Source organism: Oncorhynchus nerka, linkage group LG14, assembly GCF_034236695.1.
Source record: "Oncorhynchus nerka isolate Pitt River linkage group LG14, Oner_Uvic_2.0, whole genome shotgun sequence".
Classification (NCBI taxonomy): domain Eukaryota; kingdom Metazoa; phylum Chordata; class Actinopteri; order Salmoniformes; family Salmonidae; genus Oncorhynchus; species Oncorhynchus nerka.
In genome coordinates this window covers 84,085,998-84,111,386 of record NC_088409.1, presented here as the reverse complement: position 1 = coordinate 84,111,386, position 25,389 = coordinate 84,085,998, and the positions used below count along the sequence as shown (strand labels likewise).

The following is a 25,389-nucleotide window of genomic DNA, read 5'->3' as shown; positions in this document are numbered from 1 at the left end:
ACCAGCTGTCTGGATTGAATTGATCCACAGAAACCAGCTGTTTGGATTGAATTGATACATAGAAACCAGCTGTTTGGATTGAATTGATATATAGAAACCAGCTGTCTGGATTGAATTGATCCACAGAAACCAGCTGTTTGGATTGAATTGATACATAGAAACCAGCTGTCTGGATTGAATTGATCCATAGAAACCAGCTGTTTGGATTGAATTGATACATAGAAACCAGCTGTCTGGATGGACTTGATATATAGAACACAGCTGTCTGGATTGACATGATATATAGAAACCAGCTGTCTGGATTGAATTGATCCATAGAAACCAGCTGTTTGGATTGAATTGATACATAGAAACCAGCTGTCTGGATTTACTTGATATATAGAACACAGCTGTCTGGATTGACATGATATATAGAAACCAGCTGTCTGGATTGAATTGATCCATAGAAACCAGCTGTTTGGATTGAATTGATACATAGAAACCAGCTGTCTGGATTGACTTGATATATAGAAACCAGCTGTCTGGATTGACTTGATATATAGAACACAGCTGTCTGGATGGACTTGATATATAGAACACAGCTGTCTGGATTGACTTGATATATAGAAACCAGCTGTTTGGATTGACTTGATATATAGAAACCAGCTGTCTGGATTGACTTGATATATAGAACACAGCTGTCTGGATGGACTTGATATATAGAACACAGCTGTCTGGATTGATTTGATATATAGAACCCAGCTGTCTGGATTGATTTGATATATAGAAGTCTGGATCGACTTGATACATAGAACACAGCTGTCTGGATTGATTTGATATATAGAAGTCTGGATTGACTTGATATATAGAACACAGCTGTCTGGATTGATTTGATATATAGAAGTCTGGATTGACTTGATATATAGAAACCAGCTGTCTGGATTGATTTGATATATAGAAGTCTGGATTGACTTGATATATAGAAACCAGCTGTCTGGATTGATTTGATATATAGAAGTCTGGATTGACTTGATATATAGAAACCAGCTGTCTGGATTGATTTGATATATAGAAGTCTGGATTGACTTGATATATAGAACACAGCTGTCTGGATTGACTTGATATATAGAAGTTTGGATTGACTTGATATATAGAAGTCTGGATTGACTTGATATATAGAACACAGCTGTCTGGATTGACTTGACGTACAGAACCCATCTGCTCAGAATATAGCGTAGGGTTGTGGTGGCTCGTCTATAAGAGGACAACTTCATGATGTGTTTATAGGATGTGCTGGCTGGGTGGTTAACATGGTAAACGTTGAGTGATTAAAACAGCAGCCGTTTGGACGGTGTGTGTGTGTGTGTTTAGGAGGTTTAATAGCAGCTAAATTATAGTCAAATGACTATGTTTTACTTTCTGGGCAGTAATGCGTTTAGCAGTGGATTAGTGTTTACGTGTGTGTGTGTGCAGGTGCATAATTAAGTGTGTGTGTGTCAGTGTGTGAGCGTGGTGTGTGTGTGCGTGCGGTCTTCTGGTGAATAATGGCCTGGGCTGTCTGGGTGTGGCCCGTAAATGAATCACAGTGTTTAGCTCCTCTACTCTCACCTGGCCCCTGAGCGCACACACACACACACACACACACACACACACACACACACACACACACACACACACACACACACACACACACACACACACACACACACACACACACCTGGGCATTTTCCTATAACACTCCCTCCATCTCCTCACTCTAATCCAATCCATCCCTGATGCTGTACCACCTATGTGTTTCCTTTCTCCATCTTCCACTAAGCCCCTCTCTCTTTAATAAGTCTCTCCTCTTCTCCTCTCTTTCTCTTCTGACCTCTGCTCCTTCCATTTTTAATAAATCTCTCATTTCACTCCTCCACTTTCCATCTCTTCTTCACTCGGTCCCTCTCTCATTTTCTCCTGTCCTCTTTCTCTTTCCCTCTCTCTATCGTTATCTCTACCCCTCGCCTCTCCCTCTCTCTCCCTCCATCCTCTCCCTGTTGGTTCCTCTGATTGGAAAGGTGCCTGTGGCAGAGCAACAGACAGTTACAGTGAGGGACCCTCTCTAACCAGGGGCACAGTGACCATGTGTTCACCCCTAACCCACAACTCCCACTAATCAGCCATCCACTTAATTGGGTTGTCAGTGGGAGGTGTATGTAATAATGTAGTGTGTGTGTATGTGTCTGTATGTGTGTGTGTGCGTGTATGTGTGTCTGTGTGAGTACAAAAGAGTGTGTGCATTGTTTTGTGTGGGTAAGTGTTTGTGTGTGTCCGTACGTGTGTTCCTGCATGTGTGTGTGCTTGTGCGTGTGTTTCCACCTCTGTGTGTGTGTGTGTGTGTGTCGCTGACAGCTCAGGGATGGTGGGCGTGATGTTTCCCCAAACACTGATGCTTTAGCAGGTCATTAGACAAAGCTGTCGCCAGGGTCGCTCAGGGACCGTTGCCATGGCAGCAGATATGGGCTTCACTATAAAGGGACACCACAGAGTCTGATAGCCAATTTAGTACAGCAAGGAATTTCTCGAAAACGAATCACTTATGTTAACCTTGGAAGAAAGAGTTACAGTGTACATTATACATGTGGGAAGCACACACAAACACACCAAAACACACATCCACACTCTGTTGAGCTTCTGTGTGGGATGTACATTACACAAACACACACACACAAAAACACAAACTCACACACATCCACTCTGTCGAGCTTCTGTGTAGGGAAAACCCCTGTTACCTGCCCCGCCCCTTTGTCTCAAACCAACCAATCAGAAGAAGGCGTGAGCAGCACTGGGCACACAGTGAATGATGGGTAAAGCACAGGTGAATGATGGCTAAAATAAAAGAGGAAGGAAAGGAAAAGGAAGCAGAAAAAAGCAGTTCGGAGTCAAACTGAGATACCTTCTGTGGAACAGTTCCTGCCACAAGCCGTCTGCAGTATATAGAACATCTCACGGAAAGGCCTGGGACCTTCCAGACACGAAGCATTGAGAGAGGAGAGAACAGGAGAGAAAGAGTGAGACAGGGAGAAAGGAAAGAAGAGAGACAGGGGGAGAGGGTGTGAAGGGGAGTGGATGTGAGACAGAAACGGGGGGAAAGAGAGAGGGTGAGGAATGATAATGGTAAAAGGGGAGGATGTTGAAAGAGAGAGGGTGAGGAATGAGGGTGAGGAATGATAATGGTAAAAGGGTTGGAGAGGGAAAGAGAGAGGGTGAGGAATGATAATGGTAAAAGGGGAGGATGTTGAAAGAGAGAGGGTGAGGAATGAGGGTGAGGAATGATAATGGTAAAAGGGTTGGAAGAGGAGGAGGAAAGAGAAGGTGAGTAAAGTAAGGAAAGAATGGAAGGACAGGGAGATACATAGGTCAAAGGGAGGATGAATTAAAAGGAGGGAGAGAGAAGGAGAGAGAGATGTGATTCCAGAGTAGAAAACAGGTGAGGCATTGAGCAGAGAAAAGAGGAGGAGAGGGGTATACAGGAGAGTAGAGTAGTAGGCCAGAGAGAGCAGCCATAGTCAGAGAGAGCTTAGAGCTGGAAGCACAAGCCAGAAGGTATCTCCCACTGGAACACACACTGACCGCCACTGCTCAGTGACAACAAAAGAGAGATGGATCATGGAGCATTCTGGGAAATGACCGTGTAGTCCATCCACTTGTCTCTGGACTGAATGCGCTCAACATAAACTTAACTACCCACAGTGCAGTTCGGCTAGAGAATTGTCAGCTTTATAAATATTATATTACATTATATAAAAAATAGTTATATAGACGGACCACAATCAATTCCTAGAAAGTTGAACAGCCTAATCTTGTTAATTCTAACAAAACTTAATTTCGAATAAAACTAAATGGATTTTACAATGTTTATTAAACGAATGACAATTATTAAAGCAAGATTAAAACCGACTAGCTTTGACAGTAATTCATTTACCAAACAATGTGAACTTGTTAAATGTCGCTGTTGTTTGCAGAAAACTGCAGATATGAAAACGGAACATGACATAACCTTGTTGAGTCTTTTATGTGGATAGGGATTAGACTTCAAAATATCAAAATGTTTCAGATTTAAAAAATACTTGGTGTGGCATGTCCCTGGCATTTCAAGCCTCTTAAAGGGACATTCCACTGATCTTACACAACATTCTTTACCGTGAGAATAAGACAAATTAAATTGTTTCTGAAATCAGCATGTCAAAGACATATTTCTTAGCAGCTGTAGTTGGTAGAATGAGGATAAATCCTCATGGCAAAAAAACAGCATGAATACAGTGGGGCAAAAAAGTATTTAGTCAGCCACCAATTGTGCAAGTTCTCCCACTTAAAAAGATGAGAGAGGCCTGTAATTTTCATCATAGGTACACTTCAACTATGACAGACAAAATTAGGAAAAAAATCCATAAAATCACATTAGGATTTTTTATGAATTTATTTGCAAATTATGGTGGAAAGTAAGTATTTGGTCAATAACAAAAGTTTCTCAATACTTTGTTATATACCCTTTGTTGGCAATGACAGAGGTCAAACATTTTCTGTAAGTCTTCACAAGGTTTTCACACACTGTTGCTGGTATTTTGGCCCATTCCTCCATGCAGATCTCCTCTAGAGCAGTGATGTTTTGGGGCTGTTGCTGGGCAACATGGACTTTCAACTCCCTCCAAAGATTTTCTATGGGGTTGAGATCTGGAGACTGGCTAGGCCACTCCAGGACCTTAGAATGCCACTACTTCGTTGCCCGGGTGGTGTGTTTGGGATCATTGTCATGCTGAAAGACCCAGCCACGTTTCATCTTCAATGCCCTTGCTGATGGTAGGCTTTGTTACTTTGGTCCCAGCTCTCTGCAGGTCATTCACTAGGTTCATGTGGTTCTCGGATTTTTGTTCACCGTTCTTGTGATCCTTTTGACCCCACGGGGTGAGATCTTGCGTGGAGCCCCAGATCGAGGGAGATTATCAGTGGTCTTGTATGTCTTCCATTTCCTAATAATTGCTCCCACAGTTGATTTCTTCAAACCAAGCTGCTTACCTATTGCAGATTCACTCTTCCCAGCCTGGTGCAGGTCTACAATTTTGTTTCTGGTGTCCTTTGACAGCTCTTTGGTCTTGGCCATAGTGGAGTTTGGAGTGTGACTGTTTGAGGTTGTGGACAGGTGTCTTTTAAACTGATAACAAGTTCAAACAGGTGCCGTTAATGCAGGTAACGAGTGGAGGACAGAGGAGCCTCTTAAAGAAGAAGTTACAGGTCTGTGAGAGCCAGAAATCTTGCTTGTTTGTAGGTGACCAAATACTTATTTTCCACCATAATTTGCAAATCAATTCATTAAAAATCCTACAATGTGATTTTCTGGATTTTTTCCCCTCATTTTGTCTGTCATAGTTGAAGTGTACCCATGAAGAGAATTACAGGCCTCGTCTTTTTAAGTGGGAGAACTTGCACAATTGGTGGCTGACTAAATACTTTTTTGCCCCACTGTATTTAAGCACTTTAAAGGGGCAGTTAATTTCAAAATGTAAGATGTTGTCAATCTTCCAAAGAGAGTGAATTAACCCCTTTAAGCACATGGCATTTTTCTCCATTAGAGTTCCCAGACAGGGACTTTGAGACATCTCAATTGCTTCTCCACTGACATACAGACCTTTACAGCTGGTGGTTTGTGCTCAAATCGCCATGGTGACCATGGGATGGCAGAGGAGAGAGAGAGAGAGACACACTGGCAACAGACCATGCAGTGAGGTCACAGTCCCTGAGCTGGGCCTCACGCACAAACACACACATCAAACCAAACCGTCAGCCCAAACCCCATGCACCAATAATGGTACACAGCCTACCTGACTGACCTCACCTCAGCCAGTCAGATATATCCCTCCCACTAACAAACCCCACCCACCAGCCCCCGCCTCTGGGCGGAGCCTTACCTATAATGTCGAACCAGAGGGGATTGGAGTTCTGTTGCATGGAGACCACACCCACTATCTCGGCCACCTTGTCGCTCTCCATGACGGTGAAGTTGTAGTACTGCTCGTCGAATAGGAGGGGATTCGCCAAAGCCGAGGGCTTACGGATCCACTCGATGTGCAGACGGGCCGTCGACGACTTCTGGGGGCGTCCATTATCTGTGGCTTTGATCTAGGGATGGGGAGGAACCAAGACTGGAATTAGGTGCTTTTTGTATATTTGTCTAAATGAAAGAAAGAGCGAGAGAGAGAGAGAGAGAGAGAGGGAAGAGAGAGAGAGGGGGAGGAGAGAGGGAAGAGAGAGAGAGGGGGAGGAGAGAGGTGGGAGAGATGGGGGAGAGAGGGGGGGTAGAAAAAGACAAAGAGAATGGCAGTTGGTTGGAAAGAGACACACAGATTCAAAGTGAAGTTCAAATGTCACATACAGTGAGGATGTCGTAGCTCCCGGCGGTGAACTGCTTTCGTGATGACACCACCGCCGTCTTGGGGTCGATGAAGAACTTGCCGTCCTCGTTGCCATCGACGATGCTGTAGGAGAGGTCAGCGTTAACCCCTTCATCCCTGTCGTAGGCAAAGGCCCTGTAGATAGGCTCTCCTCTCTTCCTCCTGTCCCTCTCTGGTAACTTGATCTGGTACACCTTCTCTGGGAACGTGGGCTTGTTGTCATTCTCATCAAGCACGTGGACGATCACCCACACCGTGGAGTGTTTGGGGCTGGGACCGCCGTCCGACACCGTGACCTGCGTATCCACACACACGTAACCGTAGACAATCAGACAGACACACACATGCACGCACAGAGACAGGGACAAACACAGACACACACACATGCACATAGAGACGTACATATGCACACACAGGCGAACAGACAGAAAAAAACAAGTATGCGCACGCACACACACACACACACACACACACACACACACACAGACACAAACATGTACACACATGTAAACAAACACACACAACAGAGAGAAAAAATAAGACATTTGTTAAGATTCACATCAGTTTTTTTCATCTGTCTAAACTAATTACAACGGTCATTCTGTCCTGCGTTTGTCTGACAACTGGAACACATCGTCATATTTCCCAAGTGGGGATGGCTTTGCTTTTTATCTTCTTTCCTGTGTTCTGACAGGTAATTAATCTGTCTCTGTTCCTACTTCCACCATGACGGAGAGCCTCTTGTAGATAAATGCAAAAGGGGGAGGGGCCAGAGGATGAGTTAGCCAATGAGAGATGGAATCCATGCCGTCCCGTCCATAAAACACATTTATATTCATTTTCGGGGGGAGATAAAGGATGTCGCCAGCTGCCATCAATTCAACACAAAGCTACAATTAATTTCCCCAGCGCTTATTGTTGGGTTTGTTTAAAAAGTCAATCTGTCATTTTAGAAATGACACAGCGAGGAGGTACCATCGCAATACGGAGAGAAATGCTAATGATTTACAGAGAGAGTGAGGGAGGGGTGGTGGAGGGTCAGTAGTGGGAGAGAGAGTGAGGGAGGGGTGGTGGAGGGGTAGTATTGGGAGAGAGAGTGAGGGGTGGTGGTGGAGGGTTAGTAGTGGGAGAGAGAGTGAGGGGTGGTGGTGGAGGGGTAGCACTGGGAGAGAGAGTGAGGGAGGGGTGGTGGAGGGTTAGTAGTGGGAGAGAGAGTGAGGGGTGGTGGTGGAGGGTTGGTAGTGGGAGAGAGAGTGAGGGAGGGGTGGTGGAGGAGTAGTAGTGGGAGAGAGAGTGAGGGATGGGAGGTGGAGGAGTAGTAGTGGGAGAGAGAGTGAGGGAGAGGTGGTGGAGGGTTAGTAGTGGGAGAGAGAGTGAGGGAGGGGTGGTGGAGGGGTAGTAGTGGGAGAGAGAGTGAGGGAGAGGTGTTGGAGGGTTAGTAGTGGGAGAGAGAGTGAGGGAGGGGTGGTGAAGGGGTAGTAGTGGGAGAGAGAGTGAGGGAGAGGTGGTGGAGGGTTAATAGTGGGAGAGAGAGTGAGGGAGGGGTGGTGGAGGGTTAGTAGTGGGAGAGAGTGAGGGAGGGGTGGTGGAGGGTTAGTAGTGGGAGAGAGAGTGAGGGAGGGGTGGTGGAGGGGTAGTAGTGGGAGAGAGAGTGAGGGAGGGGTGGTGGAGGGGTAGTAGTGGGAGAGAGAGTGAGGGAGGGGCGGTGGAGGGGTAGTAGTGGTAGAGAGAGTGAGAGAGGAGTGGTGGAGGGTCAGTAGTGGGAGAGAGAGTGAGGGGGTGTGGTGGAGGGGTAGTAGTGGGAGAGAGAGTGAGGGAGGGGTGGTGGAGGGGTAGTAGTGGGAGAGAGAGTGAGGGAGGGGTGGTGGAGGGTCAGTAGTGGGAGAGAGAGTGAGGGGTGGTGGTGGAGGGGTAGTAGTGGGAGAGAGAGTGAGGGGGGTTGATAGAGGGGTAGTAGTGGGAGAGAGAGTGAGAGTGAGGAAGGGGTGGTGGAGGGGTAGTAGTGGGAGAGAGAGTGAGGGAGGGGTGGTGGAGGGGTAGTAGTGGGAGAGGGAGAGAGGGAGGTAGCTAGGGAGAGGGGTAAGGAGGAGGTAGGGAGAGTAAACTCCCATATCTACTGGGTGAAATACCACAGTGTGCCATCATAGCAGCAAGATTTGTGACCTGTTGCCACAAGAAAAGGGCAACCAGTGAAGAACAAACACCACTGTAAAAACAACCCATATTTTTGTTTATTTATTTTCCCTATTGTAGTTTAACTATTTGTACATCGTTACAACACTATATAGACATAATATGACATTTGAAATGTCTTTATTCTTTTGGAACCTCTGAGTGTAATGTTTACTGTTCATTTTAGTGTATATTATCTACCTCACTTGCTTTGGCAATGTTAACATATGTTTCCCATGCCAATAAAGCCCTTGAATTGAATTGAATGGAGAGAAGGAGGGAGGGAGGGAGCTGGGAAAGACAACAGGGGTGTGTGAAAGGAACCTAAATGACAGCATAAGGGAAGAATAGAGGATGAATGAGAAATGAAGAACTTTGGGAACATCCCTCCGAGCCTGTGGCGGTTGACCCCCTCTGTGGGTGAATGTAATCCGCTTTGTACAGCACAGTGAGAGAGAGGTAGAGACAGAGAGGGAAAAGGGTGAACAAGCAAGTGGCGGCCACAGTGAAGGACAACAATATTCACTAAAGGTCGACATGAACAGATCTCCATTCACGAGAGAGAGAGGAGAGAGAGAACCAAAGAGAGAAACATAATTAAAGAGAGACAGGAGAGCCTGGGGAATACATGGCCTGCCAACAACATACAGCAGCACAAGGACAGCACAGACAAGCTAGCTAGCATACACTGAACATACGCTAATGCAGCTAAAACATACCAATATACTGTATACACTAAGCTTCTGATTATACAAAGACATTATTTCAGAAGACCCAACAGCTATTGAGCTATCAGTGTATTATACTGTACATACAATACCGTTCAAAAGTTTGGGGTCACTTAGAAATGTCCTTCATTTTTTTTAAATAAAAGCACATTTTTTTGTCCATTAAAAAAACGTAAAATTGATCAGAAATACAGTGTAGGCATTGTTAATGTTGTAAATTACTATTGTAGCTGGAAACGCTAGAATTTTTATGGAATCTCTACAAAGACGTACAGAGGCCCATTATCATTATCATCACTCCTGTGTTCCAATGGCACGTTGTGTTAGCTAATACAAGTTAATCATTTTAAAATGATAATTGATCTTTATAAAACCCTTTTGCAATGATGTTAACACAGCTGAAAACTGTTGTCCTCATTAAAGAAGCAATAAAACTGGCCTTCTTTAGACAAGTATCTGGAGCATCAGCACTTGTGGGTTTGATTAAAGGCTCAAAATGGCCAGAAAGAAAAACCTTTCTTTTGAAACTCGTCAGTCTATTCTTGTTCTGAGAAATTAAAGCTATTCCATGTGAGAAATTGTCAAGAAACTGAAGATCTTGTACAATGCTGTGTACTACTCCCTTCACAGAACAGCGCAAACTGGCTCTAACCAGAATAGAAAGAGGAGTGGGAGGCCCCGGTGCACAACTGAGCAAGAGGACAAATACATTAGAGTGTCTAGTTTGAGAAAAAGACACCTCAAGAGTCCTCAATTGGCAGCTTCATTAAATAGTACCCACAAAACACCAGTCTCAACATCAACAGTGAAGAGGCAACTCCGGGACAGGCAACTCCTTTGACCCCAAACTTCTGAACGGTTGTGTATGTTAACATGAAACAGGACATTTAAGTGGTTGGGAAAAGTCTAAGAGGCGCGATTGAGAGGAGTGTTGCATAAGGACATGTCTGATTGGGCACAGTAGTAGGTTTGAGTAGAGAGTAGCACGGGTGGGTGGGGAATAAAGAATGCCAGCTGTTGGAAACACCAAAGGCAGATTATATGTGTCTGTCTGCCATTGAGGGTAGTGCAAAAAAGGCCTCAACTAGAACCACAAAGCAACAACAACACAGCATGATTTGGACAAAATAGTCTAGGGTGGGAAAATGCTGTTTTCACTGAAGCTCCAAGTTACAATGCACCTTCTCTGAGTTGGTTTGACAGGCTAAACGCCTTTTTTATCACTCTCTTGCATTTCTCTCTCTCTCTGACAGTAATGAAAGATGGTGAAAAGTCACCCTGAAACGTGGAAAACAAGACAAACTTCCATGAGTTTGGGGATCTTGTTACAAACACACTACCCTAATGGTCAAACACGACGCTACTAGAAATACACTACCCTACTAGAAACACACTACACTACTAGAAACACACTACACTACTAGAAACACACTACTCTACTAGAAACACACTACCCTACTAGAAACACACTACCCTACCAGAAACACACCACCCTACTAGAAACACACTACACTACTAGAAACACACTACCCTACTAGAAACACACTACCCTACCAGAAACACACTACACTACCAGAAACACACTACCCAACTAGAAACACACTACCCTACTAGAAACACACTACACTACTAGAAACACACTACCCTACTAGAAACACACTACCCTACCAGAAATACACTACCCTACCAGAAACACACTACCCTACTGAAAACACACTACCCTACTGAAAACACACTACCCTACTGAAAACACACTACCATACTGGAAAAACATTACCATACTGAAAACACACTACCCTACTGAAAACACACTACCCTACTGAAAACACACTACACTACTAGAACTACACTACCCTACTGAAAACACACTACCCTACTGAAAACACAATGCCCTACTGAAAACACACTACCCTACTGGAAACACACTACCCTACTGAAAACACACTACACTACTAGAACTACACTACCCTACTGAAAACACACTGCACTACTAGAACTACACTACCCTACTGAAAACACACTACACTACTAGAACTACACTACCCTACTGAAAACACACTACACTACTAGAACTACAATACCCTACTGAAAACACACTACCCAACTGAAAACACACTACACTACTAGAACTACAATACCCTACTGAAAACACACTACCATACTGGAAACACACTACCCTACTGAAAACACACTACCCAACTGAAAACACACCACCCTACTGAAAACACTTTACCCATCTAGAAACACACTACCCTACTGAAAATACACTACCCTACTGAAAACACACTAACCTACTGAAAACACATTGTTCTACTAGAAACACACTACCCCACTGGAAAAAAACTACTAGAAACACACTACACTACTAGAAACATACTACCCTAATAGAAACACACTACCACACTGGAAACACACTACCCTACTAGAAACACACTACACTACTAGAAACATACTACCCTAATAGAAACACACTACCACACTGGAAACACACTACCCTACTAGAAACACACTACCCTACTAGAAACACACTACTCTACTAGAAACACACTACCCTATTAGAAACACACTACTCTACTAGAAACCCAATACCCTACTAGAAACGCACTACCCTACTAGAAACACACTACACTACTAGAAACACACTTCCCTACTAGAAACACACTACTAGAAACACACTACCATACTGGAAATACACTACCCTACTAGAAACACACTACTCTACTAGAAACACACTACTAGAAACACACTACTCTACTGGAAACGCTAGTGGTGTGGGGACTGTGCTTTGGCAAAGTGGGTGGGGTTATATCCTTCCTGTTTGGCCCTGTCCGGGGGTATCATCGGATGGGGCCACAGTGTCTCCTGACCCCTCCTGTCTCAGCCTTCAGTATTTATGCTGCAGTAGTTTATGTGTCGGGGGGCTAGGATCAGTTTGTTATATCTGGAGTACTTCTCCTGTCTTATTCGGTGTCCTGTGTGAATTTAAGTATGCTCTCTCTAATTCTCTCTTTCTCTCGGAGGACCTGAGCCCTAGGACCATGCCTCAGGACTACCTGGCATGATGACTCCTTGCTGTCCGAAGTCCACCTGGCCGTGCTGCTGCTCCAGTTTCAACTGTTCTGCCTGTATTTATTATTATTTGACCATGCTGGTCATTTATAAACATTTGAACATCTTGGCCATGTTCTGTTATTATCTCCACCCGGCACAGCCAGAAGAGGACTGGTCACCCCTCATAGCCTGGTTCCTCTCTAGGGTTCTTCCTAGGTTTTGGCCTTTGTAGGGAGTTTTTCCTAGCCACCGTGCTTCTACACCTGCATTGCTTGCTGTTTGGGGTTTTAGGCTGGGTTTCTGTACAGCAATTGAAGATATTAGCTGATGTACGAAGGGCTATATAAATACATTTGATTTGATTTGATAACTAGAAACACATTACACTACTAGAAACACACTACTAGAAACACACTAAAATACTAGAAACACACTACCCTACTAGAAACACACTACACTACTAGAAACACACTACCCTACTAGAAACACATGACTAGAAACACACTACAAGAAGCACACTACTAGAAACACACTACCCTAATAGAAACACACTACTAGAAACACACTACTAGAAACACACTACTAGAAACACAATACTCTACTAGAAACACACTACTAGAAACACACGACTAGAAACACACTACTCTAATGGAAACACACTACTAGAAACACACTACAAGAAACACACTACTAGAAACACACTACTAGAAACACACTACTAGAAACACACTACGCTACTAGAAACACACTACAAGAAACACACTACCCTACTAGAAACACACTACTAAAAACACACTACTAGAAACACACTACTCCACTAGAAACACACTACGCTACTAGAAACACACTACTCTACTAGAAACACACACACACACACACATGCACACACAAATCCTGTGCGTTTGACCTTCTTCAGATGCGGGAAGCAGGCTTTTCTTCCCCAATATCACTCAAGCTTTTGTCTCAGGCATTTGATCTCAGATGCAACACTTTTCTCTTCCGCTGCACTGAATAGCGGTTTTGACCCTGTGCGTGTGTGCGCGTGTGCGTGTGTGCGCGTGTGCGTGTGCGTGTGTGCGCGTGTGTGCGTGTGTGCGCGTGTGCGTGTGTGTGTGCGCGTGTGTGTGTGTGTGTTTTAGTTTTATCTGTTCAAGTGAAAAATCCCTTCTGGTCCATGCAGCACTTGGGTCACACACCTCATCAGGAGAGAGAGAGGCTCTCAACTAAACCATTTAACCATTGCCACTTAACCCTTATTGTGGATGTTCATTTGTTCACACCCATCTTGTTGGTGGAGAGAACATTTTGCAGGTTTAAAGCTTCTATACATTTTGCAGGTTTAAAGCTTCTATACATTTTGCTCTGTATTTGAGTGACTCAAACATTTAAAAAAAAGCTATGGGCTAAAAAAACCAAAATAAAAAACATTAGCTGACATGATCTGGACATTTCTGACACGTTATAGAGAAGGTAATGACTGACATGGGCTAGTTGATCTAGACATTTCTGACACGTTATAGAGAAGGTAATGACTGACATGGGCTAGTTGATCTGGACATTTCTGACACGTTATAGAGAAGGTAATGACTGACATGGGCTAGTTGATCAGGACATTTCTGACACGTTATAGAGAAGGTAATGACTGACATGGGCTAGTTGATCTGGACATTTCTGACACGTTATAGAGAAGGTAATGACTGACATGGGCTAGTTGATCTGGACATTTCTGACACGTTATAGATAAGGTAATGACTGACATGGGCTAGTTGATCTGGACATTTCTGACACGTTATAGAGAAGGTAATGACTGACATGGGCTAGTTAATCTGGACATTTCTGACACGTTATAGAGAAGGTAATGACTGACATGGGCTAGTTGATCTGGACATTTCTGACACGTTATAGAGAAGGTAATGACTGACATGGGCTAGTTGATCTGGACATTTCTGACATGTTATAGAGAAGGTAATGACTGACATGGGCTAGTTGATCTGGACATTTCTGACACGTTATAGAGAAGGTCATGACTGACATGGGCTAGTTGATCTGGACATTTCTGACACGTTATAGAGAAGGTAATGACTGACCCGGGCTAGTTGATCTGGACATTTCTGACACGTTATAGAGAAGGTAATGACCGACATGGGCTAGTTGATCTGGACATTTCTGACACGTTATAGAGAAGGTAATGACTGACATGGGCTAGTTGATCTAGACATTTCTGACACGTTATAGAGAAGGTAATGACTGACATGGGCTAGTTGATCTGGACATTTCTGACACGTTATAGAGAAGGTAATGACTGACATGGGCTAGTTGATCAGGACATTTCTGACACGTTATAGAGAAGGTAATGACTGACATGGGCTAGTTGATCTGGACATTTCTGACACGTTATAGAGAAGGTATTGACTGACATGGGCTAGTTGATCTGGACATTTCTGACACGTTATAGAGAAGGTAATGACTGACATGGGCTAGTTGATCTGGACATTTCTGACACGTTATAGAGAAGGTAATGACTGACATGGCAACAGGAAAAGTGATGATGCACTACCCAACTTCTAAATTGTGATTGAATTCATCTGAAGATACCTAAGAAAACAACATACCACAGTTCAAAAAGCAGTATACTAACATTCCTTTCCAGATAAACAATGGCAAATGGATATATAGCCTTTAGAAAAAGAAAACCATTTTTTTAATACAAACATAAAATCTATGAATAAAAAAATCGGACAACAGTAATATTTTACACAAACATGAAGGTCACCGTAAATCAATCATTTCTGGTGAAAAAAATGAATAAAAATTGTGGAAATTAACTCGATACCTGTCCTTTCCACAGAAAGTTAAACATAGAAGCTCAAACAAAAGGCTAGAAGAAGGAATAACATATTTATGGTCAAATGTGTCTGATGTTTTATCCCTTTATTGAAGAAACAACAGCATGTTGGTGGTACAGGCCAGTCATAGACTGTTCTCTCTACTACCGCATGGCAAGCGCTACCGGAGTGCCAAGTCTAGGACAAAAAGGCTTCTCAACACTTTTTACCCCCAAGACATAAGACTCCTGAACAGGTCATCAAATGTTTACCCGGACTATATGCATTGTGTGCCCCCCCACCCCTCTTTTATGCTGCTGCTACTATCTGTTTATTATATATGCAAAGTCACTTTAACTATACATTCATGTACATACTACCACAATTGGGCCGACCAACCAGTGCTCCCGCACATTGGCTAACCGGTCTATCTGCATTGTGTCCCACCACCCGCCACCCGCCAACCCCTCTTTTACACTACTGCTACTCTCTGTTCATCATATATGCATAGTCACTTTAACCATATCTCATGTACATACCACCTCAATCAGCCTCACTAACCGGTGTCTGTATGTAGCCTGGCTACATTTATAGCCTCGCTACTGTATATAGCCTGTCTTTTTACTGTTGTTTTATTTCTTTACATACCTATTGTTCGCATAATACCTTTTTTGCACTATTGGTTACAGCCTGTAAGTAAGCATTTCACCTGTTGTATTCGGTGCACGTGACAAATACACTTTGATTTGATTCCATGCTAACAGGCTATGTGCTAAATCTGATATACAAACCCCTGCTAAATCTGATCTCTAAACTCCTGCTAAATCTGATCTAGAAACCTCTGCTAAATCTGATCTCTAAACTCCTGCTAAATCTGATCTACAAACCTCTGCTAAATCTGATCTCTAAACTCCTGCTAAATCTGATCTAGAAACCTCTGCTAAATCTGATATCTAAACCCCTGCTGAATCTGATCTACAAACCCCTGCTAAATCTGATCTATAAACCCCTGCTAAAACTGATATCTAAACCCCTGCTAAATCTGATCTACAAACCCCTGCTAAATCTGATCTATAAACCCCTGCTAAAACTGATCTATAAACCCCTGCTAAAACTGATCTATAAACCCCTGCTAAATCTGATCTATAGACCCCTGCTAAATTTGATCTATAAACCCCTGCTAAATCTGATCTATAAACCCCTGCTAAATCTGATCAGACGTACAGTACAAGTCACATCAATACAAACCTCTGCACCAAACCTACAGTCTGAAACAAATGGGAGCCAATAACATTAGGCTCATCTCTGTAGATATCGATAAGACTTCACAGCACGGGACAACAAAATCATAATCATTCTCCCTCTGTTTATTCCTCATTGATCTGGCGTGGCATCTGTGTAAATGAATATGGATTTCTATGACCGGCCTAAATCACACCACTGTTAACTGTTTGGAGGGTTTGTTTAGAGAGGACATGAGATTTAACTGGTTTGCACTGCAGCAAACCAGACCTGTTTAAGTCTGTAGCTAAACTATACGTGAAATGGAGAGAGGGAAAGGCTAGCAGACAGACGGACAGACAGGCAGCCAGGCAGAGGACAGAGAGACAGGAAGATGGGAATGGCTAGCAGACAGACGGACAGACAGGCAGAGGACAGAGAGACAGGAAGATGGGAATGGCTAGCAGACAGATGGACAGACAGGCAGCCAGGCAGAGGACAGAGAGACAGGAAGATGGGAATGGCTAGCAGACAGACGGACAGACAGGCAGCCAGGCAGAGGACAGAGAGACAGGAAGATGGGAATGGCTAGCAGACAGATGGACAGCCAGGCAGAGGACAGAGAGACAGGAAGATGGGAATGGCTAGCAGACAGATGGACAGACAGGCAGAGGACAGAGAGACAGGGAGATGGGAATGGCTAGCAGACAGATGGACAGACAGGCAGAGGACAGAGAGACAGGGAGATGGGAATGGCTAGCAGACAGATGGACAGACAGGCAGAGGACAGAGAGACAGGAAGATGGGAATGGCTAGCAGACAGATCGACAGACAGGCAGAGGACAGAGAGACAGGAAGATGGGAATGGCTAGCAGACAGATGGACAGACAGGCAGAGGACAGAGAGACAGGAAGATGGGAATGGCTAGCAGACAGATGGACAGACAGGCAGAGGACAGAGAGACAGGAAGATGGGAATGGCTAGCAGACAGACGGACAGACAGGCAGCCAGGCAGAGGACAGAGAGACAGGAAGATGGGAATGGCTAGCAGACAGATGGACAGACAGGCAGAGGACAGAGAGACAGGAAGATCGGAATGGCTAGCAGACAGATGGACAGACAGGCAGCCAGGCAGAGGACAGAGAGACAGGGAGATGGGAATGGCTAGCAGACAGATGGACAGACAGGCAGAGGACAGAGAGACAGGAAGATGGGAATGGCTAGCAGACAGACGGACAGACAGGCAGCCAGGCAGAGGACAGAGAGACAGGAAGATGGGAATGGCTAGCAGACAGATGGACAGACAGGCAGAGGACAGAGAGACAGGAAGATGGGAATGGCTAGCAGACAGACGGACAGACAGGCAGCCAGGCAGAGGACAGAGAGACAGGGAGATGGGAATGGCTAGCAGACAGATGGAGAGACAGGCATAGGACAGAGAGACAGGAAGATGGGAATGGCTAGCAGACAGACGGACAGACAGGCAGACAGGCAGAGGACAGAGAGACAGGGAGATGGGAATGGCTAGCAGACAGATGGACAGACAGGCAGAGGACAGAGAGACAGGAAGATGGGAATGGCTAGCAGACAGACGGACAGACAGGCAGCCAGGCAGAGGACAGAGAGACAGGGAGATGGGAATGGCTAGCAGACAGATGGACAGACAGGCAGAGGACAGAGAGACAGGAAGATGGGAATGGCTAGCAGACAGATGGACAGACAGGCAGAGGACAGAGAGACAGGAAGATGGGAATGGCTAGCAGACAGATGGACAGACAGGCAGAGGACAGAGAGACAGGAAGATGGCCGAAGATGTTTGCGTTCTCTCACAGTACAGTGTTGTTAGACTATACAGAGAGGTGGGAGAAGAGATGTTAGTGAGCATCAAATAACATACAAACATAGAGGTGGCATAGAGGATTTAATGGATCTGTTTACTCATCACATATTCTCCCTGTCACAGACCTTATCTGAAGTATACTGCAATGGGGAGAAAATATCCAACTGGCATCAAAACACACGTCAGCATCTTACTGAGAAACAATCAATACAGCTAGAGCAGAATGTCTTTGAAAAATAGTTTGTCACCGCACGCACACACACACACACACACACACACACACACACACACACACACACACACACACACACACACACACACACACACACACACACACACACACACACACACACAATTCAGGACTCTGGCAGCAGCAACACCATTTACCTCCAATCTGCCGCCCTTAGTCAAGATACGACACTCCAATCAGCTCATAATGGAACCCAACACACAATCTTCATTTCCTGCTCCACTCCTCGTACTGACTCAATTACACTAGACCTGCCTCTCTAATGCACACTCTACTGAGAGCAGGTAGACAGAGAGGGAGGGAGTTATGACGAGAGAGAGAGAGAGAGAGATAGAGAGAGAGAGAGAGAGAGAGAGAGAGCGAGAGGGGGGGATAGAGAGAGATCAACAGTGAGATACAAAGACAGAGAGAGAGGGAGAGTAAGAGAGAGAGAGAAAGAGAACGAGAAAGAGAGAGGGGGGATAGATAAAGAGAGAGGGATAGAGAGAGATCAACAGAGTGAGAAAAACAACAGGGAGAGAGTAACACGCACACACACACACACACACACACACACACACACACACATACACCTTAGTGTGCCTCTTACCTCTAAAACATGCTCAGCCTGTTGCTCTCGGTCCAGTTTCCTGGACGTGGTCGTGATGACACCTGTGAACACAGAGACAACTGCATCAGAGAGAAGAACTAACAAACACATACAGGAACATCACATATAAAATATAAAGCCCTTTGTACATCAGCAGATATCACAACGTGCTTATATAGAAACCCCAAACAGCAAGCAATGCAGGTGTAGAAGCACGGTGGCTAGGAAACTCCCTAGAAAGGCAGGAACTTAGGAAGAAACCTAGAGAGGAACCAGGGCTTGAGGGGTGGCCATCGCAGTGATTGTACAGGGTGCAACAGGTCAGCACCTTGGGAGTAAATATTGTAACTAGATTCAAAAAACTGTAGCTAGATGCAAAACATATCATTTGGACTTGTTGTCAAAAACAGCTTAATTAGAGAAAATAATGTCACATTTAATAAGTCAGATCTACTTATGATATGAAATTCCTTCATTACCCTCATTTGCTCAGAGGATACATGTACACACACGTACACACAGTGACTCCCACCACCTAACCAACTGATCATTGTGACAAGGTAATTACCATGGGTTTGCACAGCTGTCTAACAGGAGGCTGTCTGAGGTTAATTACTGACACTAGCCTCTACTGGCCCTAATTGTTTTGTTCCTTAACGTCATTACAGCAGAACAGGGAGAGAGAGAGAGAGAGAGAGAGAGAGAGAGAGAGAGAGAGAGAGAGAGAGAGAGAGAGAGAGAGAGAGAGAGAGAAAGAGAGAATGGGAATGAGAGAGAGAAAGAGAGAATGGGAAAGAGAGAGAAAGAGAGAATGGGAAAAGAGAGAATGGGAAAGAGAGAGAGAAAGGGAGAATGGGAAAGAGAGAGAGAAAGGGAGAATGGGAAAGAGAGAGAGAAAGAGAGAATGGGAAAGAGAGAGATAAAGAGAGAATGGGAAAGAGAGAGAGAAAGAGAGAATGGGAAAGAGAGAATGGGAAAGAGAGAAAGAAAGAGAGAATGGGAAAGAGAGAGAGAAAGAGAGAATGGGAAAGAGAGAGAGAAAGAGAGAGAGGATGGGAAAGAGAGAGAGAGAGAGAATGGGAAAGAGAGAGAGAAAGAGAGAATGGGAAAGAGAGAATGGGAAAGAGAGAGAGAGAGAGAGAATGGGAAAGAGAGAGAGAAAGAGAGAATGGGAAAGAGAGAGAGAAAGAGAGAATGGGAAAGAGAGAATGGGAAAGAGAGAGAGATAAAGAGAGAAGGGGAAAGAGAGAGAGAAAGAGAGAATGGAAAGAGAGAGAAAGAGAGAGAGGATGGGAAAGAGAGAGAGAGAGAGAATGGGAAAGAGAGAGAGAATGGGAAAGAGAGAGAGAGAGAATGGGAAAGAGAGAGAGAGAGAGAATGGGAAAGAGAGAGAGAAAGAGAGAATGGGAAAGAGAGAGAGAAAGAGATAATGGGAAAGAGAGAATGGGAAAGAGAGAGAGAGATAAAGAGAGAAGGGGAAAGAGAGAGAGAAAGAGAGAAAGAGAGAAAGAAAGAGATAATGGGAAAGAGAGAGAGAAAGAGATAATGGGAAAGAGAGAGAGAAAGAGAGAATGGGAAAGAGATAATGGGAAAGAGAGAAAGAAAGAGAGAATGGGAAAGAGAGAGAGAAAGAGATAATGGGAAAGAGAGAGAGAAAGAGAGAGAGAGAGAGAGAGAGAGAGAGAGAAAGAGAGAATGGGAAAGAGAGAGAGAAAGAGCGAGAGAAAGAGCGAGTGGGAAAGAGAGAGAGAAAGAGAGAATGGGAAAGAGAGAGAAAGAGAGAATGGTAAAATAGAGAATGGGAAAGAGAGAGAGAGAGAGAGAATGGGAAAGAGAGAGAGAAAGAGAGAATGGGAAAGAGAGAGAGAAAGAGAGAATGGGAAAGAGAGAATGGGAAAGAGAGAGAGATAAAGAGAGAAGGGGAAAGAGAGAGAGAAAGAGAGAATGGAAAGAGAGAGAAAGAGAGAGAGGATGGGAAAGAGAGAGAGAGAGAGAGAATGGGAAAGAGAGAGAGAATGGGAAAGAGAGAGAGAGAGAGAGAATGGGAAAGAGAGAGAGAGAGAGAATGGGAAAGAGAGAGAGAAAGAGAGAATGGGAAAGAGAGAGAGAAAGAGATAATGGGAAAGAGAGAATGGGAAAGAGAGAGAGATAAATAGAAGGGGAAAGAGAGAGAGAAAGAGAATGGGAAAGAGAGAGAGAGAGAGAATGGGAAAGAGAGAGAGAATGGGAAAGAGAGAGAGAGAGAGAATGGGAAAGAGAGAGAGAGAGAGAATGGGAAAGAGAGAGAGAAAGAGAGAATGGGAAAGAGAGAGAGAAAGAGATAATGGGAAAGAGAGAATGGGAAAGAGAGAGAGATAAAGAGAGAAGGGGAAAGAGAAAGAGAGAAAGAGAGAAAGAGAGAAAGAGAAAGAAAGAGAATGGGAAAGAGAGAGAGAAAGAGATAATGGGAAAGAGAGAGAGAAAGAGAGAGAATGGGAAAGAGAGAATGGGAAAGAGAGAGAAAGAAAGAGAGAATGGGAAAGAGAGAGAGAAAGAGATAATGGGAAAGAGAGAGAGAAAGAGAGAGAGAGAGAGAGAGAATGGGAAAGAGAGAGAAAGAGAGAATGGGAAAGAGAGAGAGAAAAAGAGCGAAAGAAAGAGCGAGAATGAAAGAGAGAGAGAAAGAGAGAATGGGAAAGAGAGAGAAAGAGGGAATGGTAAAAGAGAGAATGGGAAAGAGAGAGAGAAAGGGAGAATGGGAAAGAGAGAGAGAAAGAGAGAATGGGAAAGAGAGAGAAAGAGAGAATGGTAAAAGAGAGAATGGGAAAGAGAGAGAGAAAGGGAGAATGGGAAAGAGAGAGAGAAAGAGAGAATGGGAAAGAGAGAGAGAAAGAGAGAATGGGAAAGAGAGAGATAAAGAGAGAATGGGAAAGAGAGAGAGAAAGAGAGAATGGGAAAGAGAGAATGGGAAAGAGAGAAAGAAAGAGAGAATGGGAAAGAGAGAGAGAAAGAGAGAATGGGAAAGAGAGAGAGAAAGAGAGAGAGGATGGGAAAGAGAGAGAGAGAGAGAATGGGAAAGAGAGAGAGAGAAAGAGAGAATGGGAAAGAGAGAGAGAAAGAGAGAATGGGAAAGAGAGAATGGGAAAGAGAGAGAGATAAAGAGAGAAGGGGAAAGAGAGAGAGAAAGAGAGAATGGGAAAGAGAGAGAGAGAGAGAGAATGGGAAAGAGAGAGAGAAAGAGAGAATGGGAAAGAGAGAGAGAAAGAGAGAATGGGAAAGAGAGAGAGAAAGAGAGAATGGGAAAGAGAGAGAGAAAGAGATAATGGGAAAGAGAGAATGGGAAAGAGAGAGAGAGATAAAGAGAGAAGGGGAAAGAGAGAGAGAAAGAGAGAAAGAGAGAAAGAAAGAGAGAATGGGAAAGAGAGAGAGAAAGAGATAATGGGAAAGAGAGAGAGAAAGAGAGAATGGGAAAGAGATAATGGGAAAGAGGGAAAGAAAGAGAGAATGGGAAAGAGAGAGAGAAAGAGATAATGGGAAAGAGAGAGAGAAAGAGAGAGAGGATGGGAAAGAGAGAGAGAGAGAGAGAATGGGAAAGAGAGAGAGAGAAAGAGAGAATGGGAAAGAGAGAGAGAAAGAGAGAATGGGAAAGAGAGAATGTTAAAGAGAGAGAGATAAAGAGAGAAGGGGAAAGAGAGAAAGAGAGAATGGAAAGAGAGAATGGGAAAGAGAGAGATAAAGAGAGAAGGGGAAAGAGAGAAAGAGAGAATGGAAAGAGAGAATGGGAAAGAGAGAGATAAAGAGAGAAGGGGAAAGAGAGAAAGAGAGAATGGAAAGAGAGAGAGAAAGAGAGAGAGGATGGGAAAGATAGAGAGAATGGGAAAGAGAGAGAGAAAGAGAGAATGGGAAAGAGTGAGAGAAAGAGAGAATGGGAAAGAGAGAATGGGAAAGAGAGAGAGATAAAGAGAGAGGGGGAAAGAGAGAGAGAAACAGAGAAAGAGAGAGAGAAAGAGAGAATGGGAAAGAGAGAGAGAAAGATAGAATGGGAAAAAGAGAGAGAGAGAGAAAGAGAGAGAGGATGGGAAAGAGAGATAAAGAGAGAAAGAGATAATGGGAAAGAATGAATGGAAAGAGAGAGAGATAAAGAGAGAATGGGAAAGAGAGAGAGAAAGAGAGAATGGGAAACAGAGAATGGGAAAGAGAGATAAAGAGATAAAGAGAGAATGGGAAGAGAGAGAGAAATAGAGAATGGGAAAGAGAGAGAGAAAGAGAGAATGCGAAAGAGAGAGAGAGAGAGAGAATGGGAAAGAGAGAGAGAAAGAGCGAGAGAAAGAGAGAATGGGAAAGAGAGAGAGAAAGAGAGAGAGAAAGAGAGAATGGGAAAGAGATCATGGGAAAGAGAGAGAGAAAGAGAGAATGGGAAAGAGAGAGAGAAAGAGAGAATGGGAAAGAGAGAGAGAAAGAGAGAATGGGAAAGAGAGAATGGGAAAGAGAGAGAGATAAAGAGAGAAGGGGAAAGAGAGAGAGAAAGAGAGAATGGAAAGAGAGAGAAAGAGAGAGAGGATGGGAAAGAGAGAGAGAGAGAGAGAGAATGGGAAAGAGAGAGAGAATGGGAAAGAGAGAGAGAGAATGGGAAAGAGAGAGAGAAAGAGAGAATGGGAAAGAGTGAGAGAAAGAGAGAATGGGAAAGAGAGAATGGGAAAGAGAGAGAGATAAAGAGAGAGGGGGAAAGAGAGAGAGAAACAGAGAAAGAGAGAGAGAAAGAGAGAATGGGAAAGAGAGAGAGAAAGAGAGAATGGGAAAGAGAGAGAGAAAGAGAGAGAGGATGGGAAAGAGAGAGAGAAAGAGATAATGGGAAAGAGAGAATGGTAAAGAGAGAGAGATAAAGAGAGAATGGGAAAGAGAGAGAGAAAGAGAGAATGGGAAACAGAGAATGGGAAAGAGAGATAAAGAGATAAAGAGAGAATGGGAAAGAGAGAGAGAAATAGAGAATGGGAAAGAGAGAGAGAAAGAGAGAATGCGAAAGAGAGAGAGAGAGAGAGAATGGGAAAGAGAGAGAGAAAGAGCGAGAGAAAGAGAGAATGGGAAAGAGAGAGAGAAAGAGAGAGAGAAAGAGAGAATGGGAAAGAGATCATGGGAAAGAGAGAGAGAAAGAGAGAATGGGAAAGAGAGAGAGAAAGAGAGAATGGGAAAGAGAGAGAGAAAGAGAGAATGGGAAAGAGAGAATGGGAAAGAGAGAGAGATAAAGAGAGAAGGGGAAAGAGAGAGAGAAAGAGAGAATGGAAAGAGAGAGAAAGAGAGAAGGATGGGAGAAAGAGAGAGAGAGAGAGAAAGAGAATGGGAAAGAGAGAGAGAATGGGAAAGAGAGAGAGAGAATGGGAAAGAGAGAGAGAGAGAGAATGGGAAAGAGAGAGAGAGAGAAAAAGAGAGAATGGGAAAGAGAGAGAGAAAGAGATAATGGGAAAGAGAGAATGGGAAAGAGAGAGAGAGAGATAAAGAGAGAAGGGGAAAGAGAGAGAGAAAGAGAGAAAGAGAGAAAGAAAGAGAGAATGGGAAAGAGAGAGAGAAAGAGATAATGGGAAAGAGAGAGAGAAAGAGAGGATGGGAAAGATATAATGGGAAAGAGAGAAAGAAAGAGAGAATGGGAAAGAGAGAGAGAAAGAGAGAATGGGAAAGAAATAATGGGAAAGAGAGAGAGAAAGAGAGAATGGGAAAGAAATAATGGGAAAGAGAGAGAGAAAGAGAGAATGGGAAAGAGAGAATGGGAAAGAGAGAGAGAAAGAGAGAATGAGAAAGAGAGAGAGAAAGAGAGAATGGGAAAGAGAGAGAGAAGAGAGAATGGGAAATATAGAATGGGAAAGAGAGAATGGGAAAGAGAGAGAGAAAGAGAGAATGGGAAAGAGAGAGAGAGATAAAGAGAGAATGGGAAAGAGAGAATGGGAAAGAGAGAATGGGAAAGAGAGAGAAAGAGAGAGAGAAAGAGAGAATGGGAAAGAGAGAGAGATAAAGAGAGAAGGGGAAAGAGAGAGAGAAACAGAGAAAGAGAGAGAGAAAGAGAGAATGGGAAAGAGAGAGAGAAAGAGAGAATGGGAAAGAGAGAGAGAAAGAGAGAGAGGATGGGAAAGAGAGAGAGAAAGAGATAATGGGAAAGAGAGAATGGGAAAGAGAGAGAGATAAAGAGAGAATGGGAAAGAGAGAGAGAAAGAGAGAATGGGAAACAGAGAATGGGAAAGAGAGATAAAGAGATAAAGAGAGAATGGGAAAGAGAGAGATAAAGAGAGAATGGGAAAGAGAGAGAGAAATAGAGAATGGGAAAGAGAGAGAGAAAGA

General features: G+C 43.9%; 1 protein-coding gene across 2 annotated transcripts in view; it reads right to left on the bottom strand.

Annotated features, from left to right (window-relative positions):
• LOC115125295 (protocadherin Fat 3-like) overlaps window positions 1–25,389 on the bottom strand; it is a 245,663-nt gene that overhangs the window by 77,938 nt on the left and 142,336 nt on the right. For both annotated transcript variants that reach the window (XM_065000500.1, XM_065000501.1), the window contains exons 3-5: window positions 19,084–19,145; window positions 6,389–6,703; window positions 5,925–6,135 (exon numbers count right to left, since the gene is read on the bottom strand). In XM_065000500.1, coding sequence (XP_064856572.1) covers window positions 5,925–6,135; window positions 6,389–6,703; window positions 19,084–19,145 — 588 coding nt within the window. The remainder of the gene's footprint in view (window positions 1–5,924; window positions 6,136–6,388; window positions 6,704–19,083; window positions 19,146–25,389) is intronic.